This window comes from Colletes latitarsis, chromosome 10, assembly GCF_051014445.1.
Source record: "Colletes latitarsis isolate SP2378_abdomen chromosome 10, iyColLati1, whole genome shotgun sequence".
Lineage (NCBI taxonomy): Eukaryota > Metazoa > Arthropoda > Insecta > Hymenoptera > Colletidae > Colletes > Colletes latitarsis.
The window spans coordinates 12631262-12651400 of record NC_135143.1 but is presented as its reverse complement, the minus strand read 5'-3'; the positions used below and the strand labels follow the sequence as shown (position 1 = coordinate 12651400).

Sequence of the window (20139 nt, the reverse complement as noted above, 5' to 3'; positions counted from 1 at the left end):
TCAGAAGTCCTTAATTATTTCATCGTTAATATGCGTTTAAGGTTCCAAAACAAAAAAAGGAAACATATGTAGGTCAAGATAATATAATAATAATAGTAATAGTAATAATAATAATACGTCTCTATTCTAACGCTGAATATAAGCAAACGGAACAATCATTCTTACATGATTTACGTACAACGTAGTACACAAACTATGATGCTACAACTGAACTTAACGAAACGTAAACATTTCATAGCTTTTCCCGTTGTATCAATCACACAAGAGCATTGCAAGGAATAATAAAAGACAATGATCACAATGCGTTGGTGGTTCTTATGAGTGGTCACTAATCGTAGAAAGATAATTTATTGACAGTCAGAAATAACAGGATCCTCCCGGGAGTAGCTTGCTTCTTTGTATGTCTTTCAACAATTTTTAGCCTGTACCCAGGCCGATCCAAAAGGATCTCAGTGCTGCATTCGATAGATACATTTCTTTCGGGTGCTTTATCATTAATCGGCTACTTTTAGCAATCTTATAACCACTTTTATACGGCTGCACATTATTTCGAGACTCAACTATTGCGATGCTATATCTCAATTAGCGCTTAGTTGAACCAAATGACTACAAAATTCGAAAACATATACACTGGTGGACATAATTATAAGATACATCCGACTCCAAATACAAATTCAGCTGGAAAAAATTTTATATTTCAACGTAATAACATAGTTAGAATTGTAAAAGAAAATTTGTAACGTTGAAAATGTATCAGGTTTAAAAACTGACATATATATGAAGGCAACAAACAATACAATAATATTAATTAGAAGATTTAACGTGCACGGATAGACTTGAATCAAGGTTTCATGCAAATATTGTACAAAAGTTTGTCTCATCGAATGATCGGAGGTAGTATAAAATAAAGGCGGGTCTGTTCATTGTTACCACAAAAAAGTGCGATAATTTTGTTTAATTGTATACGGTCTTTTTCATTTTAAGAAGTAGTAACTTATAACTTTATCCACTAGTGTATTCCCGTTTATTCTAGTTTGAAAACTCCCAGAACAACAAGAGGTAGATTAGAACGGCTCTTGTCGCCTGTATTACTGCCAGCAGTAAACACACACCACCGACAGAAATACAGACTGTTCTCTATGATCACTGCGAAGCACATCGCACGCATATTCTGAAGTAACCGACTCAACTTTTCCAGCTTCGGCTTCTGCTTCGTGTTCCGTGTGTCTCGGCGAGGTACAACAGACAACAGGCTGTTCCGTGTGTGAATGTATGCTACCTGAAAGGAGGAAGGACTACTTTTTGCTACACTTACAGAGCACACAGCGTTCAACGCGCTGTGATACCTTTTGCTACCTTCAACTGTAACAAATCTGGCCACCCGGTGACGCTCCGCGAGCACGGAAACTCGCGTCTCCACCCGAGGTGATTGGACGTCCGGGTTAGTGTGTTCGCGTCGAGACTGTAGGCTTTTGGGACTCGCTACGAGCTATATCGACCCTTTATTCAGGGGTCGTAAGCAAATCCTAGGCAAGCTCTCTCTTCGCCTTCGCTTCCGCGTAGAACTGGGACCCGCTGGGGCTAACGATGGTACGCGAATGCTGATGGAAGTGCCTGCTAAGGATGTACACCACCGCTTCGTACGTTGCCATTATAATAGCCGTGTTTGGTATCTGCCTGATCAGATGGGTGCACAATCCCCTGTACAAACCGTTCATACCCTCTTCAGTGACGACAGTCCTCAAAGTTTGCCAGAACCCATGATACTTTGTACCTTCCTCTCTCAATCGTGTCCTTGCCACCTCTGAAACGGCAGACACACACGCGCGTTACTTCACTACGCTAGAGATCCCTATTTCGCGTGTAGTAAATACACACAATGGCAGACACGTTAGTTTAAGTACTATTAACGTGTATCGTTCCCTGCATTAAGACATTTAAATTGCAATCCTGTCGCTCGAGAAAATAGGATGTTCCATGTTCTAGAGGGAATCATACCCAATGTTTGATCGATCAAAGTACCGCAGCCGGCATATCACGCAATTGTATCTTGATTTGCTGGCACGCGAGATATATAGCTCATGCTATCTTTAGACTCTAAGATCTTGAAGATGTTTGTAGTGTCTATGTCGATTAACTTTTACTTGATTCGTCTACAATAATTCCCATCGAAAGCGACTGGAGTAATTCCTGAGCTAATAAAACGCACGACTCTCTCTTCTTCCTTGCGATCCAGGAAATTTCTTTGCGACGGTTCGAGATAACGTCAATGTGAAGATTAATATTCGGGCACGGAATGTTTGCAAGAAAGTTTGCACAAACTCGCGTCTACGCCTTGCGCCTTGAATCAAAGCCAATTCTTGAGTCATTAGTAATGTCACGAAAATAGAATATGCAACCGATGTAGGAAACACCAACCAACACAAGTTTGCAAGAATTTCAGCGGGACCTCTTGGCTTTTTATTTGCCAGCAAAGTGTTAGGAGCGAAGATTAGAAAAGACCTCGGATTTCACAATTTTCTACCCTTGTCTCTTGACATGTTACATGCACTATTGGATACTATTACAACCGATGAAACGATGAGCTTATAATTGTAATCTTTTAACCAACGAACATAGCAACCTTACCATGGGGGTAGGCGATGGTGGATGCGATCGCTTTGGAGCATGAACCAGCTCCCATAAACTCTATAAAATCGCGCAACGTTTTTCGATCGTCCTGCCTGGACACTCTGGACCTGTGCGTGGCCAGCCAAGCCTTCGCAGCCTCGTAGATCACGAAATGTATCACAGTTTCGCTTATTCCTACATAGGAGGCCACAATACCTTTGTAGAATCCCCGGATACCCTAAAACGTCAATAAAAAAGTTTGATTTAACTCTTTAATCAATTTGCGTCAATTGTGATTTTACAGGAATAAACAAAGAATAAACAAATAATCTGTTTACAGCTATTAGTTATAATCTATAAACTGTATCTAAGGGTAGATATAGTTTAAAGGGTGAGCGTATTAAAATTTATCTTTTATCTTATATCTCAATATCCGTGTTATTAATATCGTATCGTAGAATTTGTTCCAGGAGCCAAAAATAATTTGGGTTATACCGGGTTAAACGAGATACGTGGTATATATCCATGTATATATGTATAACCTTTTTTAAAAAACTTTTCAACATTTTTTATTTTAATAAAAGGTAATTAAATTTTTTTTTTTGAATATTTATTATATCGCTGATATTTGGTTTATACTGCGGTAACGACCAGAAACAAGGTCCTTCGATTTATTGGAGTATTAGGCTATGATACCAATTCAATTTATCTCTAACAAAAGAAATTATCTTTCGATCTAAAGTGTGATATCTAGACCCCCGTGGCGATAAAGCAGGTATAATACTTTGTCGTTGATTGATTAGACGGATACGTTTCAGAAGCATTTATCGGGATAACCCCATTATTTCTCGTTTCTGATTTGCGAACGCTCGCAACGATAACAAAAGATTCCAAGAGTTAATATTTATTACTGAATTCTTCCATAATTAAAACTATATGGAACTATAATTTGCTTTCTAACGCTAACACTCTGAAAATACTGTTCACTTATAATTTCTTGGTAATGACTAGCTTCCAAACTACTAATTTCTTTATTAAAGTAGTCTTGTTGGAAATAAATAATAATGTATTACGCCGCAAAGATCAAAGATAGAAGAAAGGGAAATAGTACCGTACGAAAGTTTATGGTGTGAATTATTGCAAGGAATTTGATGCCGACATGAGTCATAAAATTGTGAAGACGTGCTGTTATCGGTAAAATTTTGATAGTTAATCGTTCCAAGATATGGCGTGTGTCACGTGATCACGCGATGCGATGATAGCAAAATGTTGACCGATGATACTGGGCTGCTTAGTGACTGATTAAGCAAATGTTGCATATGATACAGAAAGGTGTTTCCAATGTTACGGTAAAACTTCCATTATCAAAATGTTATGTGAACGCAGTGGGTACTCCTAGAACAACGTTTTATGTCTAAAGGATTACATACAATTTTTAGGATTAATTAAATTGTCAAGTATTCATTCATTACAATAATGAGACAAGAATTCATGACAAACACCCACACTGTCCTCTAAGGTTTAAATATTGACATCTAACGAAAAACAGTATGAACTTTTAGGATGCGCCAATAGTTATAAATACGACTAGTATCTTAAAAATAAATTTTATCTTAGTTGTACCGAGAAATTCAATTCCCAGATAAACAAACCTACGCGTACCTTAATATCCGATCGATTCATTCGCTTGTCAAAATCTATGTTTCCTTTTCACGACCTTCGCGAATCCCCTCTTTCTTCCAACGATTCAGCATCTGTTTTACGTAACTTTTTGCAAGTAGACATATCGCGTGTAAAAGTAGACAACACAGCGATCATGCTGTTTGGGAGCTGACCCGAGACGCCGGGCACGGGCGGAAGTTAAACAAGAAAGAACTAGGATAATCTACAAATCGTTGCGACAGAGAGTGACGTTTTGTTTTTGCAAGCCACGCTTATTGTTGCTCCCGATATTTCGGTCCCGTTTTACTATTCGTAGGTCGAGGTGGCCGTTTTTAGAGTTGGCACGATTGCAATTACGATGCAAATGCGTCGTCTGAGTTTTCCCGAGGACGCAATTGGAGAAAATTGCGAGGATACTTACGGAGCTCGAACAATCGCGTTTAACTGAATCGTTAGCGTACAGTCGCTTTCAAGAATCATTGACAAAGGCATAAAGCTTTAGCAAAAATGTTCATTTTTAAACGAAAAAAAAAAAAAAAATTCTATTTCTACGACTCTGATGGTTACAAATATTATTGGCGCGGTTTACGTACTTGTGAAGCATAAGCTTGATAGTTTGGGTTGCGTTTAATTACTTTTCTAAACCACTAATACGCAAAAGTTGTACTAGACTGGACATAGGCGTATACAGTACTGTTTAATTTCGTTCGTCGAATCATTTGACTTTCTCTGTTCAAAACAGTAGCGTTATTATAGAAATTTCGTCCACTATATATCTAAATATTTCCGCACTGTGTTCCTATGCGTATACGGTTGTAAAAATATCCTTGGCTGAGACCAGAACTTGCGTCCATTGCGACACCTTTAACTGTTGACTTTCGTCCGACGAAAAGTTCGAGGCTAAGCTATAGCGAAGTTATTCTCTTGATTTTTTTTTTTCTCCAACCATCTATTCAAGTCCTACCTAACGTTATCTGAAACCGTGACATAATTACGTCCTCCGCATTCCGGCGTATCTCGTATCGATCACCGAAAGAATGAAATGTTACTCCCAACAGGATAACTAACACGTGATCGATGAACGGTGGCTCACTGAGGGTATCCGTGTCGATGAATCAAGGTGCAACGTGGTCAACCACAGACTGTGCACCAGACGGGAAACGCGTCGATAGGGTCTGTATCGTGTCGAGGGTGAGGACTCGCGACACGGTGAACGTTGGAACGCTTTTGTGACTCTCTAAGCGTTACAGAATAAAAAACACTGAATCTCGGCTACGTGTAAGACCCTTTCAACGGAGTTTCCTGGCGCAGATCTTTTCCTTAGTTGTATTGATGGACGATTTTCGTACCGATTGCAAATATATCCTGTGCATGCATTCCAGTGCCGTGATTCTGTTCGTTCGGTGGTCCAGCTGTAGCCTGGTCTTCACGAACCAAATAGGATTTGTCAACGTGCATGCCACGAAACCTGAAAAATGAATGCACGTGTCTTTAATCCGTTCTGTGCGTGTGCTTGAGGACGCGTTGCATCCGAACAGGTGCCCCCGAGTCTTTTCGCTGACGAAAGTAAATTGGTTTCTTTAAACGTTTGTCGAACGAGACTCGTTCCCAATATCCACTATGATAGCTCGATTTTTTCCCCCCTCGAAAAGTCACACTAAATAAGTTTTCTTTCGATCTTTACAAAACTTTGCAAGTTTATAAAGCAGGACAAAAATAAAACGTGTAACTTTACAATGTGGTAAATACCGTAATACGCTTAAATTATTTTGCGATTTAGTTTGTATCTGTCCTAGAACTCGATCCGTTAGATAAACCATTTGGTAGAAATTTAATATTTAAATTTACCCTGTTTGTTATAGAGAAAAAGAAAGGGAGAAATAGTCGACGTTTCGACTTTCAATCGCCACGATCGACCGCACGAAAAACAAACGAAGAGAAACGAACACGCGGGCTTCTAACCTTTACGGAAAGGATCAAGGTTTGCGAAACCTTATCGAAGATGCCACGAATCAGAAAAGGGGACAGAGTGCCTAGCATGACCTTGTACGAAGCTCTACCAGAGAATCGGCGAAATATCTTGGAACTGATAGCGGACAAAAAGGCCATTATATTTGGGGTACCTGGAGCCTACGTACCAGGATGCTCCAAGGTCCACTTAGGGGGATTTATAGAAAAGTATGACTAGTTTGTACAATTAGAATCGTCAGGACGCTTCTGTTATCGTTTCTATCGCTTTACTGAACCGACTAGGTCGATCCAGCTGCAGTTTCTAGGCTTTCAGGAAATAATTTGCGTGGCTGTGAACGATCCGTACGTTATGTCCGCTTGGGGAAACGCCAAAGGCGCGGACGACAAGGTAAAAATGGCCACGGCGCTGTAACAGTCTTAAGTTTCGCCTTGAAGTCCAATTTCTGCTATATAGAGTAATTCCTGTTTTCCGAGTTATAACATCGATAGACTGCGTGCTACGCCCGCGTTGAAAAACCGGAAAGTGAATTGGTATGCAGATTATGGCGCCTAAAACAGGCCTTTCGAATAATCTGCTTACCTTTGGCGATAGGAATACATGCATCGAATTAATCTTGTTCGATTCAAAGCCCTAAATATTATGCTATGAAAACAAAATTGTCCTCAAGGTCATCGATATTTTTTAACGTTTGTCTCTTTGCTTATCGAGTGGCTCACGTAGAAAGGATATTATCGATCTTTTTTGTACTGATAATACAGCAAAAATTAAAAGCGGTTTTTCGTTTTGAGTGGTTACGAGAAGACTGGTTCCTTTCTGACGTTACAAAGACAGGTTGCAATTTAAGAAACTTGGCACAGCACGCACTCTGTGGACGTTTACAAAATCCTTAAAATTACGGCTTCGCGGTACGGTTTAAATTTTTCAAGGGAACGTTGAAACTTAGGTGAGAATGCTAGCGGACCCAACGGGATCGTACACGAAGGCCATCGGAATGGACATCGATATTCCAGAATTAGGTGGAACAAGGAGTCGAAGATATTCCATGGCAACGGTGAACGGCGTTGTCAAGGAACTATTTATGGACTCGCCCAATGTAAAGCTTACGTGTCTGCAAACAAAAGGAATTCCGACTTATTGTACCTGACCCACATCCCAAAACAAAACGCTTGGTTCAACGTTAAAATAAAAAAAAATTAAAGTTTCTCAACTGTCAGTATGGAAAACGTTAAATTTGCCCAACATCGCAGTCAATAGGAAAGAAAAATCTATACAGGGTGTTCGTTGGCCACCCCTGGGAAAAATTTTAATGGGAGATTCTAGAGGCCAAAATAAGACGAAAATCAAGAATACCAATTTATTGATAGAGGCTTGGTTAAAAAGTTATTAAAAAATTAAATTAAAAAATTTCAAGTCATTCTGAAAAAATTATTTTTGGTTGCGGAGAATAATACAATAATTTTTGGTGAATACACATATCCCCGGAATCGTATCCACTTTCGAGAAAAAAATTCGGGTAGATGCTGAAATTTTTGGGGAAAAAAATTTTTCACATCGTTCTAAAAAAATTATTTTCGGATGCAAGGATCGATTACAATCATTTTTGGTCATTAGACATACCCTCGAAATCCTACGCATTTTTGAGAAAAAAATTCTTTATCGAAAATCTAATGTGAGGCCAGAAATCTCTGCCCGAATTTTCATGCGAATCTTTAAACCGTCATAACTTCTGAACGGATTGGCCGATTTTAATGTTTGAAAAGGCAAACGACGCGTATTTTAGTGTCGAATATGTAGGAATTCTAAAAATATTCAGAAAGTTGTTCCTTGACCACGCAAAATGAGAAAAACCCCATAAAAATGGTCCAATTTTCAAACGGCCATAACTCCTACAATAGTGAATATATTTCAATGAAACTTTTTTCTGAAGTAGAGCCCATGGGTACCTACAAAAAAGTATGGGACAACTTTTCTATAGGCCATCAAACTAAATTACTAAAAATCAAAAATGCATTTTTAAGAAAAATCGACAGGGGGTAGGTGCCTAAATTTCTCGGCGGAAAAAAAAAATTTCGAATCGGTCTGAAAAAATTATTTTTATCTAGGGGGGTCAATTACAATCATTTTTGGTCAATAGATATACCCCCGAAATCCTACGCATTTTCGAGAAAAAAAATTCCTAAACAAAAATCTAATGTGGGGCCAGAAATGCTTCCATGAAATTTCATGCGAATCTTTAAACCATCATAACTTCTGAACGGATTGACCGATTTTAATGTTTAAAAAGGCAAACGATGCATATTTTAATGTAGAATATGTAGGAATTCTAAAAATATTCAAAAAGTTGTTCCTTGACCATGCAAAATGAGAAAAACCCCATAAAAATGGTCCAATTTTCAAACGGCCATAACTCCTACAATAGTGAATATATTTCAATGAAACTTTTTTCTAAACTAGAGCCCATGGGTACCTACAAAAAAGTATTGGACAACTTTTCTGTAGAGCGCCAAACAAATTTATTAAAAATGAAAAACTAGTTTTTAAGAAAAATCGACAAGGGGGTAGGGTGCCTAAATTTTTTGGCGAAATTGAAAAGTTTCGAATCGTTCTAAAAAAATTATTTCTAGGTCCTGGGGTCAAATACAACCATTTTTGGTGAATACACATAGCCTCGAAACCCTACGTACTTTCGAGAAAAAAATTCAGGAAGGTGGACAAATTTTTCGGCGAAAAAAAAAAATTTCAAATCGTTTTGGAAAAATTATTTTCAGTTGCGGGGGTCAGTTACAATCATTCTTGGTAAATAGACATACCCCCGAAATCCTGCGCATTTTCGAGAAAAAAATTCAGTACGGGCGGAATTTTAAACGTTAATAACTTCTTAACGAAACCTCCATCAACAAATTGGTATTCTTGATTTTCAGTTTATTTTGGCCTCTAGAATCTTCCATTAAAATTTTTCCTAGAGGTGGCCTAACACTCTGTATATACATTGCTGATAATTGCTTTAGCTGGGTCAACGCGTAGCTGTATAATAATTAACGTTGTGATCTAAACAAAATAACTTTTGAAACGTTTTACTGTTGCAAAATAATTGCTCGTCGCGCGATGACAGAATGTAAATCGACCTGACCTTGGCAATTAAATTATCAGTTTGCAAGTTCACGCGGAAGTTTAACAATAATAATAATCATATATCATAATAAAATCGTCCGATCGGCGATTGTTTACCAGTCGTTCGGACTTTGCAAACAGGTAATCCGTCCTATTGACCCACTTCGTGGGAGACTACGGCGGCCAACGCACTGTTTACTGCTGTAGACCGTTGCAACGCATCCGGATTACGCAACAATTTTCAGTTCGCTCGTTGAAACGTGAACCGCGTCCAAAACTGAAAACAACGTGGCCCCGGCGTATCGTAAACACGGGCATGCTTAGAGTATTTTTGGACCACCAAATGCACTCATGCACCGATGCCTAAAGCTAAGTCTTCGCTGCCCTGTGTCTACTCACAACCACCGAATTAAAAATCCATTCTGATCGTATGTATATCGTATCGAGTCAATATACTTCGAGGGTACCTAAAATTGTTAATAAGAATTAAAAATTTTGTCTTAACGCTATAGTCGGTTACGTAGCTCGTTACTTTTACCAAATTAAATAAACTTTTGGCCCGGTGACCTCAACCTTGACACGCATTGTCAAGGACACTCTCCAGAATAACCTTCGAGAAGCTCTGTTGTTCGTTGCTGCTCGAACAGTTATCAATCGTTAAAGATACAATATTTTACAAGCAAATATCTTACATTTGTTTATCTTTCGAGAACGAAAAAGAGTTTATTTCGAATACACGGCTGGAACGCTATTTTTATCGAACGTACTGTTTCGCATTTAGACACGCTAATTCCCGTACCCGCAGCCTTTCTTTCCAGAATGATTACAATTTTTGGGCTCACGGTGTGCACGTTGTTTAATAATAATCCACTGAATATTAGATTTACTGATACAACGTGCATTTAGAAACGATAAACACGCGATATCGAAAAGGTAACGACGCCTGGGGCGCACGCCGGTATTGCGCAGCTAGTAATTTCTCTGTTGCGTTTGAAGAATTCAAGCACGATGAGAAGATCGAACGCAATCCGCCAGAGACACGATAAGATAAATTCATAATAAGTTACGGAAGTGTATATTGTCGCGTATGCGGGACTCCGATGGTCTGGTAATCTCGTGTTTTGATTCGTAACGCCACTACAAAAATAGACGGACGCGTGTTTACGAGGAATCACGTTGCACTCGCTACCGGCGCAACGCGTCGTCGTCGTGCGACGCCACGGGAAGGGTCCAATTGTCAACGTAACCTCAAAACGATCGCCCATTGGCGGAGCACGTTACACGCGTTCTACGCTCTGCGACAAAAAGATAATGCACATTACGATATAAACATTTAGCAATTCAGCCCTATCGAACTTTGTACGAATATAACAATCGAACCTATTATGTATTACTATCAATCACGTTCGCACGTTGATCGATTATTTTTATTTATCAATTTGGGAACGTTATATATTATATTAATGCGAACAACAAATACTTATCTTATCGGTCTGATAAAAATTTTCAGATACCGAGGAAAAGAAAGAAAATTGAACGCACTAAGTTTACGTTTTGTTTTCCTTTCATGCGTGATGTTAACGACGTAGTACAATGTACACACTACGCCTAGCGCGCAGTTTCTTTCGATCTATTCGTTCCCGCGTAAACATACAGGGTGGTCCACGTAACTTGTGCAGCTCGATAACTTCCAAAATATGCGTTGCACGAAAAAATGTATACAAAAGTTGCACGGTTTAAAGGGGTACATTATGTAATGCATTTATTTTTTGTATGAAAATATGGAAGAATATCGAATTCTGAGTAAAAAGTATTGACCTTTATTAGCCCTAAACCTAACAGCTAACGAGTAATTTCACTTTATTCCTTGATTATTTTCACTATTCTACAGAAATCTGTGATAAGGTTGAGTCTCCAATTTGATATTAGATGAAGAAAATTGTCAAGAAATAAAGTAAAATTACTCGTTAACTATTAGACTTTGGACTAATAAAGATTAATACTTTTTTACTCAGAATTCGATATTCTTCCATATTTTCATACAAAAAATATAGTATTCTATTTAAAAAAAACAAAACACACACACACGCACACACATATAAAATGCACTACATAATGTTCCCCTTTAAAGATGCTCAAATATTGAAAAACAAACATGTATTCTGAATAATCGTGTCATATTGAGATCTAAATTGTATCCCAAGGTACTGACCCCTTTGAGTATCACAAAACCGCAATATTGGAGATTGTTATACCGAGATTAAAATCTAAAAGGTATTCGTAACCAAATACCGGCGACCGATTATTATTATTGGTTTAAAACCACATGCAGTACGTTTGTCAGCTATTCGTTGGACATTATCCGTGTCATGTTATATTTGCAATTCAAGTGCGTCGCACAGTGTATGATTAGCAATTCAAGCGCCATTGGAATTATGTATTTTAACGACATACTTGAGAACTATATACTTTATTTTCAAAAATTGAAAGAACGCACACACGTGCTTCCATGAATACATTAATTCTATGTTTCTTAACTCTTTGGGGCACGCTGGGATTAAAAGTGCCCCACCTTTATGATGCACCGAAATGCATGGTGGGACATTTTTAAATAATACTAAAGCAGTTGGTAATATCTTCAACAAATGTTACAAATGTATTTACTCGTATTGGCAACATTCAACATGCCAATACAGTCCCACCCTATAACAACAAACTTAATTAAACTATTACTATTTTTTTCATGTTTCTACATTATGTGATACCTTTATCAATAAAAATATACCAATTTAGTTTAATTTAAAACGCAATAAAATTTCTATGCAACATAGGCCTATTTTATTATCTGAAATCCCGTGCCCCAAAGAGTTAAAACGTGGTCTCCGAGCCCCTGGTGATCAACAGATTCTCAGAAGGAAAATCGTAGCATGCATTATAGGATAGAGCAAATAATTTATTCGGATGGAAAACATCCGTTGAAAATTGTTCTCACATTAAAATAGAAATGTGTCTGCTTTGCAAAACAACTGTATCACGGTCGTTACTTTCTTTGTTTTTTTATTTCTCAGGGAGTAATGCTGATTGTGCATTACTCACCGAATGATGAATCATTGGTAATCTATATGTTTTCTGTATTTGTTTTCGTTCTGGGATTGACAAAAATCAACGAGGTCGCGTTGTCTGTCTCTTCGCACGTCTATCTCTCAACGTTGTTGCATAACTGCACGCATTGAACGAGACCATCGTCGTGTTTATACACACACGAGGATCGAGTGCGCTCTCCGATATCGGAATCCACTACGCCTTGCACACTCCGGAAAACGTGTAAACGGTCTACCACTGAGAAAAACCGAAAGTTATGGGTTATTCGTTCGTCTAGCGACATTGTAAATAACTATGAGACGGGGCGTTGAATTACACGGTCGTTTGGTTAAAAATAGAAGCGCATAGCGTGCTTGTCGCCAGTGTTTCTCAAATCTATTCGACGGTTCGGCTCCATTGCACTTGCACCGCCCGTGAAAACTGAAAGTGCATTCTATTCTTGGGTAAACGGAATTTCAGAGATACTTCGAACGCGTAAGAATTCTATTTTCATCTATATCCTTAAACCATTACCTAAAAATAAAACCAAAAACGGTTAGTTTACCGCAGTAGAAGAATTGCTTATTCCTAAAGGAAACGCTAAACCGCATGGTGGTAAAGGCGCCCATCGATACTAACGCGATAAATAACTTTGAAGTGCTGTCAAATGCAGCAGATACAGATTCTGAAATAAATATGAAAATATTCATCTCTCAAGAGTGGCATATAGATACTATTAAACCTCAGAACTTAATCTACAGAATGCGATCTTACGAGAAATGTTAAATTGTGCCAAAGGTTGAAAACCGTACTTTCACCCCAATCGAGAAGGGTTTCTGGATCCATCCCCACTGAGAGACACTGTGTTTGTCGGCTGACCCGAATTTGCTGACACAGAATCCAGGAAGATACTTATCGCGGGCGATCGTGATTCCTGAATCGGGAAGGCGTTTCTTGCTCGATGCGCTCGCAACGCAAGTAATAAACGAGCCGTAACTCCTCGACAAGCACGTTCCAAGGCCATCAAGCAATTGAATGCAATTGCATACCGACGGATAACAAAAAATAAAAACGATAAGCCGGTCATCTGTTTCATCTGTTACATGTCGCGTGTGTTGTGCTATTGAATAACAGCGTAATGGAAGAAAAAAAGAAGAAAGGAAAAACAATACGAAGAAAAGTTCTTTGCATTTACTTTTATCGAAACGAGATTGTAAACGAGAATAAGAATCAATGAAACTACCAGTGTCTCTGATAAACCCATCCGTGCGAACGATTACTATTTTAGATGTTAAATGCAAGTATCGAGTCTTCCCAATTTGATCTGAACAACTTGTCGAAATTCGAGAGTATAAATAGCGATATTTAAATCGTACCGTTGCTCTGACAGCGAGTGACAGTAACAGAAAAATCAGCTGGTGAGTAGCTACGTGACCACGCGCACGTTTCTACACAGTGGAAGGGACGACCCTCCAAACGAATACCTGGAAAAGGGGCCAATAATTGGTCGCGTCAATAAAACCAGACCCCGTGGCATCTTTTCTTACATCAAAGGTTGTCAATCACTTGTAGATAAACTTTTCTATTCTTAAACGTCTACTGCATGTACTTTACTTTATCTAAAAACAAAAAGGTAGAAGGATCAATATTAATTTCGACCAGAATTTGTTAATAGAGAAAAAAAGATGTTTGAGTTACCCACGTTTATCTAAATTGCTTTAGAAAAGATAAGATTTGGGATTCTGAAAAGAAATGTTGGCCCAAGCAGGGGGATAAGATTTGTATTAAAAACTCGATTGTACCTCGCGAATCCGTTTCCAGCATTTCTTTCAAGCATGACGTGATTCTAATATCGTGGCACCCCTGCGGAGCTTTGTTGCGATCTGGGGTTGAAGTCCAGCTTTCATTGGATAAGATATCCCCTCATTATGAGGGACACGGCGAATAACGAACCGTACAGAACAAATAAAAATAGTTTTGATTACTTTGTAGTTATGTAATCTACGTTTAAAAAAATAGAGAATGTAATTTTGTCTTTTTGTTGTTGCATTGTGGAGAGACGGTAGAGTCGTTGCGATGGAACTTGGAACGCACACATGGTCTAGCCTGTCTTAAAATCTGTGCTACGAGATATCAAATTTTTGTTGGAAAGGGAAGTCGCGGCAAAGAGGGGCGTCAACGATAAAATGTGCGATATCTCGTTCACCATTACTTTCGTAGCAAAAACACATTCGATCAAAATTATTGAAAATTAAATTTGTAAACCAAAATATCGATCAAACCCTCAGCGTCTTGTATATTTAACCCTCTATTAACCCCGGGTGATTCCAAAATCGGATTCTAATTATACCTATTTTTCATGATTATACGCCATCATAGTAAATAAAGACTACTCTACAGTTTTCTCAAATAAAGTTTTGAACATTCGCTTCCCATGGAATGCTTTGGAAGTATGATGTAATACACGATGCAACAGTACAATTTTTACCAAAATATCGCGAGAATATTGGGCTCTGGAATTCCCAGTGGAAAACCGACGTTTCTTTGGAAGTTCTCTGAAATCCTAACTTGACCATATTCTCCTTCACGAGGATTTGGAAAGCACACGAATCGTGTTATCATGTACGTAAATACGTCACAATCGCGAACCAGTTATTTGCGGCTAAATGACGACGAATCCATTCAGTAGATAAGGCGAATGACGCGCAACTTGACCCCACTGAGCTTTCTATCTAAAGCTCGAGATTACTCGTCGAAGAAAAACGTGATAATGTTGGAGTGATTGTAGCACATTGTGTGAACGGGCAATGGCTCGAACAGATACGATCAGCTCGTGATCTATTTCTGTGTCGAACGATTCGACCACCTCCTGGCCACCGTATCGATCTAATATAGGGGCCACGGACACAATGATTTTTATAATGATACGTGCAACTGTTGTCCATTCGACTATGCAAACGATAATTTTATAATCGTGTATGGTTGGTGTAGAATCTGTCGCAAAATGTGGCAGTGTTAATTCTAGTCCCGCCTAATTGCGACGTTTGTTCACAATGTAAGTTTGAGTAATTGTTAGCGCCTGCAAGTAAATTCATATGCTAATTACATTTTATGTACTTTATAACTTAACACTATTAGTCGGGTATGACAAATTGATTATATACTGAACCTATTAGGATAGTATGACTAGTTGTTATGATTTACTATCTCGTACACGCAAACCTGTACCTTGTACGAGTACTTTTAAAGGGCTAACTCGAGCTGTAACTCGATTGCAAACTGTCTTCGATTCGATACCGGCAGAAGAATAAGAAACAACGTACAGACTTACCTGCGCAAAATGCGGAGCAGACGTGAACGATTGGCGTGTCCGGTGGTAGGATTGTGTTAAAGGCACCTTTGCTCTTCGAGTAGGCGCAAAAGTAAATTGCTCTTGATGGCGCGACGCCTACAAGATTCGGTCCAAGCCCTTTGAACAGGGCACGAATCCCTTCGGTCTCGATAATGTACCTTATGTATTGAAAGATACGAGGAGCCGCGTGGGAGCGTGGAGTGCCGCCTGGAGGTACACTGAAGTGCGAAATGGCGATTAGATTGTATCTGCAACAAACAGATCGAATCGATTAGTCGATCCACGAAGTAACGCTGATTATGAATTCATAGCTTTTGTCATAAAATGTTCATTGAGACACAGCGGTTAAACCATCACGTCATTGTTTACTTTAAGACCACTGTAAAAACCTGAAATAAAGCGTTTTTTTTTTTGAATAGATGAAAAAGTAAGAGGATAATAATATTCAAGAATCTTATTAACCATGTCGTTAAGTGTTACAAAAAAAAATATTTATTCAAAAATAGTGCAAAATGACGACGCTGGAGCCATTCTCGCGAGGCGTATTTTAAATTTGAGTGACGCGAATTTGTATCAGGAAAACAAAAAATTTTCTAGAAAAATACGTAGGTGATCTCCGATAAGTTAATTTTAACATTATTTATTGACAAATGATTGCCCCATTTTTTGTACAAAATTGAATTTTCTACTTCAAATGCTCGCAAATCACACAAAAATTAATGTTTCAAAAATCCATTACGTATTTCTCTAGCTATACTCATGTAAATTAAAAGAAATTTTTTTGTTTTTTTTCCTCCGGATACAAATTTGCGTCAGTTACACTGCGCGCCGCAGAGCGCCTCAAATTCAAAATACGCCTCGCAAGAATGGCGATAATAATATTATTATCCTCTTACTTTTCCATCCATCCAAAAAAAAGAAACGCTTTATTTTAGGTTTTTACAGTGGTCTTACCCCCTAATAATTTGCACCGCCTTGTAACAGCAGCGAATTTTCATGGTGGTTATCCTTGCTATCTACTGGGCGCACGAATGAACATATTTTACAGAACTGGGAAAAATTTTATTTGAATCATATTAAAATCGAATTAAAACACGCTGTAAGAATAAAAACCTCACGGTAGGCATAATTTCAGGTAAACCACTGTGAGGCACGATAATTAATAGCTATAAAATTCATCAGCAGAGATTTCTGGATTCTCATTAATGAAAAATTAAAGCTTCCGCGATTATCTATGCGATAGGTTTCTAGAATCAACGATCTGGTGCAACATACACCGTCGCTGAAGGTTTATTTCGAGCCAAAGAATTCTGTGAATGCGAGAATTAGTCGGTCACGAATAGCCAAACATTTCAGACACATCCATACATGTACAGTTTTGATCAGACTGTCTTGGAACGCATTTTAAAGTCGGATGCAGACTTTGTTTACGGCGCCAAATAACATTGTCATTATCTGCATCAAGAAGTTGACGCAATATAGAACAATCGGATGGCCAACAAAAATTCTAATCGATTGTTACTTCCTGGAATTTGTCCACAAATGTGCTGGGATCGTCATCGAGTTTGTGAAATCAATGTCTAATCAAGTGAGAGAAGAAAATTAATCGGAAGTTAATGGAGATCATTTCGAATATATTTTAAAATAAAACTAAACATTTGTACAGAAACACAAAAATTATCGAAAATATACCATCCCGCTTAAAAAGAATATCGATGTTTCGGAAGTTTTTACTTATCAGGAATGAACAATATCTTCTGATATTTTTTTTTTTTGTATCTTGAACAAAAATATTTTTCACGCTATATCAAGCATTAAAAAGAGTAGGGAAATTATCTTGCTATTTTGTTATGAATATATGTAGAGCAAACCTAAGCTTGTTAAAAACGTGTCGGCCAGTTCTTCTGAAAGAAATATTGTTACATAGTTATTTTGTCTCAATACGAGTACATGGAAGTACGTAAAACCCGTTTAAAACAATTCCAGGATTTCGTGCACGCAATGCAAACAACAGACTAGTTGGAATTTTGTTTAAACTATTCGAATATTAAAACATATGATGTCCTAATTGTTTCGAGCAGTACACGAAATTAGTCCTCCAGGACACTCGAGCAAAATTACCTAGTGAAACCTCCAGTAAACAACCTCCTTCTCTGTTCCGATTTTGGTATACTATTGCAAGTACCAGATGCGGACGTCAGCTCCTTGTTGACGGACGGTGGGTAGAAACCGGAAGAGGATTGCAGTCGCGTTTTGATTACTTCCAGGGGACAAGTGACTATTGCACCTGCAGTACCGGCCACTCTGAAAATCACAAAAAAATATAATCAGCAACTCCGCATCGCAATCCCATTTCCCTTTCCCCGACAAAAGTAACAAATTTTAGATTTTCAACAAAGTTCCGAAACACAATGATAATTATTATCAGTGGCGTGCAAATGAAATTTACCAAACGTAAACGTATCAACGATAACGTAAAATAAACATAACATGTTTGTTTTTTAACAATTTTAGACATTCCTTTTGTAAACACTAAAATGAATCCACGGCAATGCACTGCGCGCAATAATACTTATCAGTGAAGCGTTAATACTTATACAAACGTATAATTCGCGTACTTCGCATAAACGAAATGGTAGAGCGTGGTGAGCCCCTAAGGTGTATAATATATCGACGAATGTTGTTTTGACAAAACCTTCGTTCGTTTGCATTCAAGAAAAATATATTCTCATTGTGAAAAAAATCGTGCATTGGAAGGGGATTCCCATCATTATTTTCAAAAAATTTTTGGCAAAAGTACGACCAGTATGGCGACAGGAACGTTCGTAAATATATTATGTAATTCCATTCGCGTCTTGGCACTCGAGATTCGAACAAAAATCTCCGAATCGCCGTGAATAATTTCCAACGATGCCGTGGCGCCCGAAAATACGAGTTTCTAAATTGGGACGATCAATTACGCATATAGTTGGTATATACCGTAGGCCAAGGAAGTACTTAAACGTTCACGATAAAAAATTTCATCGAACGATCACCGTGCACATTACACTGAAAACTTCCAATTATTGGTGTAATTACGATTAATCTTAAACTGTCAGAATTGTATTGGCAATGTTGTAGCTCCAGCGACACGTACAATTGCGAAGATTGCAAGAAAGCTTATGAAAGATTAGAACATGTATTGAACCATTGCTTCAGACGTTTCATTAGTGTTAAAGGTGGACCAATTATGCAATAACAGTTCGTCGCTCGAGTGTATTCACGGTATTGTTAGATTTTCCTCAAATTTTTCCCATACAATTCCAACAACTATCTCGATGTACCAATATTTCGAAAACCGATGTAGCTCACATATCGTATCCATTATAATTTTCCACCTCGAACGTTCCAAGTACTTTCGTAACTCAGTCTACATGCACGAGAGAAGACCGGCGAAGATGACGTAAAACGTGCCGGCAAACAATGTCGCAGTACTTGCTTCTATGGAATTTTCCCTTAACAGTTTCATATATTTATTGCCAAATATTCTAAATCACACTCGTTATTGACCCGCTGTTCACGAATTCACACGCATTTTGCAGAATGAAGCGTTTTCTACGACGAATTTTAGCGATTTAGTAGTTCTTTATTACCAGGTTCCCAGTTTTCGGTTTTAGTATCGGAGAAAGGTGGCAACCCTACAGAGTATCAAACACACTAATAATCTTTGGTAAATAATTTCGTTAAATTTAGTATGTAACCGAGTTATATAATTTACTCATGTAAGGAGTAATTACTTTACTCCACGCAAGGAGTGATAGTATCAATAAAGTTGGTCTAAACCAAATAAAATACATCTGCGTTAACACGCAAATTCGCATGTGCGTTTCGCTTCGTAAAATACGCATATCTTGCAACGAGCTCTTTCGAACGGGCGGCGGTGTTATTTTTTTTTCTTAAGATTGGTTTTGTTTAGAAAGTAAGATTAAACGTGAAGGGAAGAAAAAAAAGTGGAACCCACCCTCCGGCAATGAGGTGTATCGCAGTATCGCGATCCAACATTCTTCGATTTTTGCGGGATTCTCTGTCACTCCGGAAGCATATACTTCGCGACAGGGAAAGAAACGAGAAACACTCAACGTTTACACGCACGAATCACGCCGAAAACTACGTTACACGCAGCAATTTATCGATGTTATTCGACTCTTGCCTAAACGATCGAATGAAAACAACCGACAGAAACAGAAGAACAACACTTCCACGCTCTTAAGCTCGAAAACAACTGATCGCATCGACCACACCGAGCGTACGACGACGTTCATGCGCCATAAACTATCACGATTCTAGATAAGCGGTTAACACAGAGACGAAC

General features: G+C 38.3%; 2 protein-coding genes across 4 annotated transcripts; one reads left to right on the top strand and one right to left on the bottom strand.

Annotated features, from left to right (window-relative positions):
- On the bottom strand, nucleotides 1-20060 carry Rim2 (replication in mitochondria 2). 3 transcript variants are annotated; one of them, XR_013080564.1, is made up of 7 exons: nucleotides 19789-20060; nucleotides 17910-18092; nucleotides 15768-16036; nucleotides 5622-5740; nucleotides 2629-2848; nucleotides 1347-1804; nucleotides 1-1279 (listed from the first exon to the last, which is right to left on the bottom strand). XR_013080564.1 is itself a non-coding variant. In XM_076776248.1 (6 exons), exons 1-6 carry the CDS (start codon nucleotides 19827-19829, stop codon nucleotides 1527-1529), a joined length of 1110 nt encoding a protein of 369 aa, XP_076632363.1. In that variant the 5' UTR covers nucleotides 19830-20060; the 3' UTR covers nucleotides 1-1526. The 3 variants fall into 3 exon arrangements, 1 of the variants encoding a protein (XP_076632363.1); XR_013080563.1 differs by having other exon boundaries at nucleotides 1357-1804; XM_076776248.1 differs by having other exon boundaries at nucleotides 1-1804.
- On the top strand, nucleotides 6275-7388 carry LOC143347133 (peroxiredoxin-5, mitochondrial-like). The gene is made up of 3 exons (XM_076776061.1): nucleotides 6275-6450; nucleotides 6526-6631; nucleotides 7188-7388. The coding sequence occupies exons 1-3, from the start codon at nucleotides 6275-6277 to the stop codon at nucleotides 7386-7388; spliced, it is 483 nt and encodes a 160-aa protein (XP_076632176.1).
- Nucleotides 20061-20139: the final 79 nt, after the last annotated feature.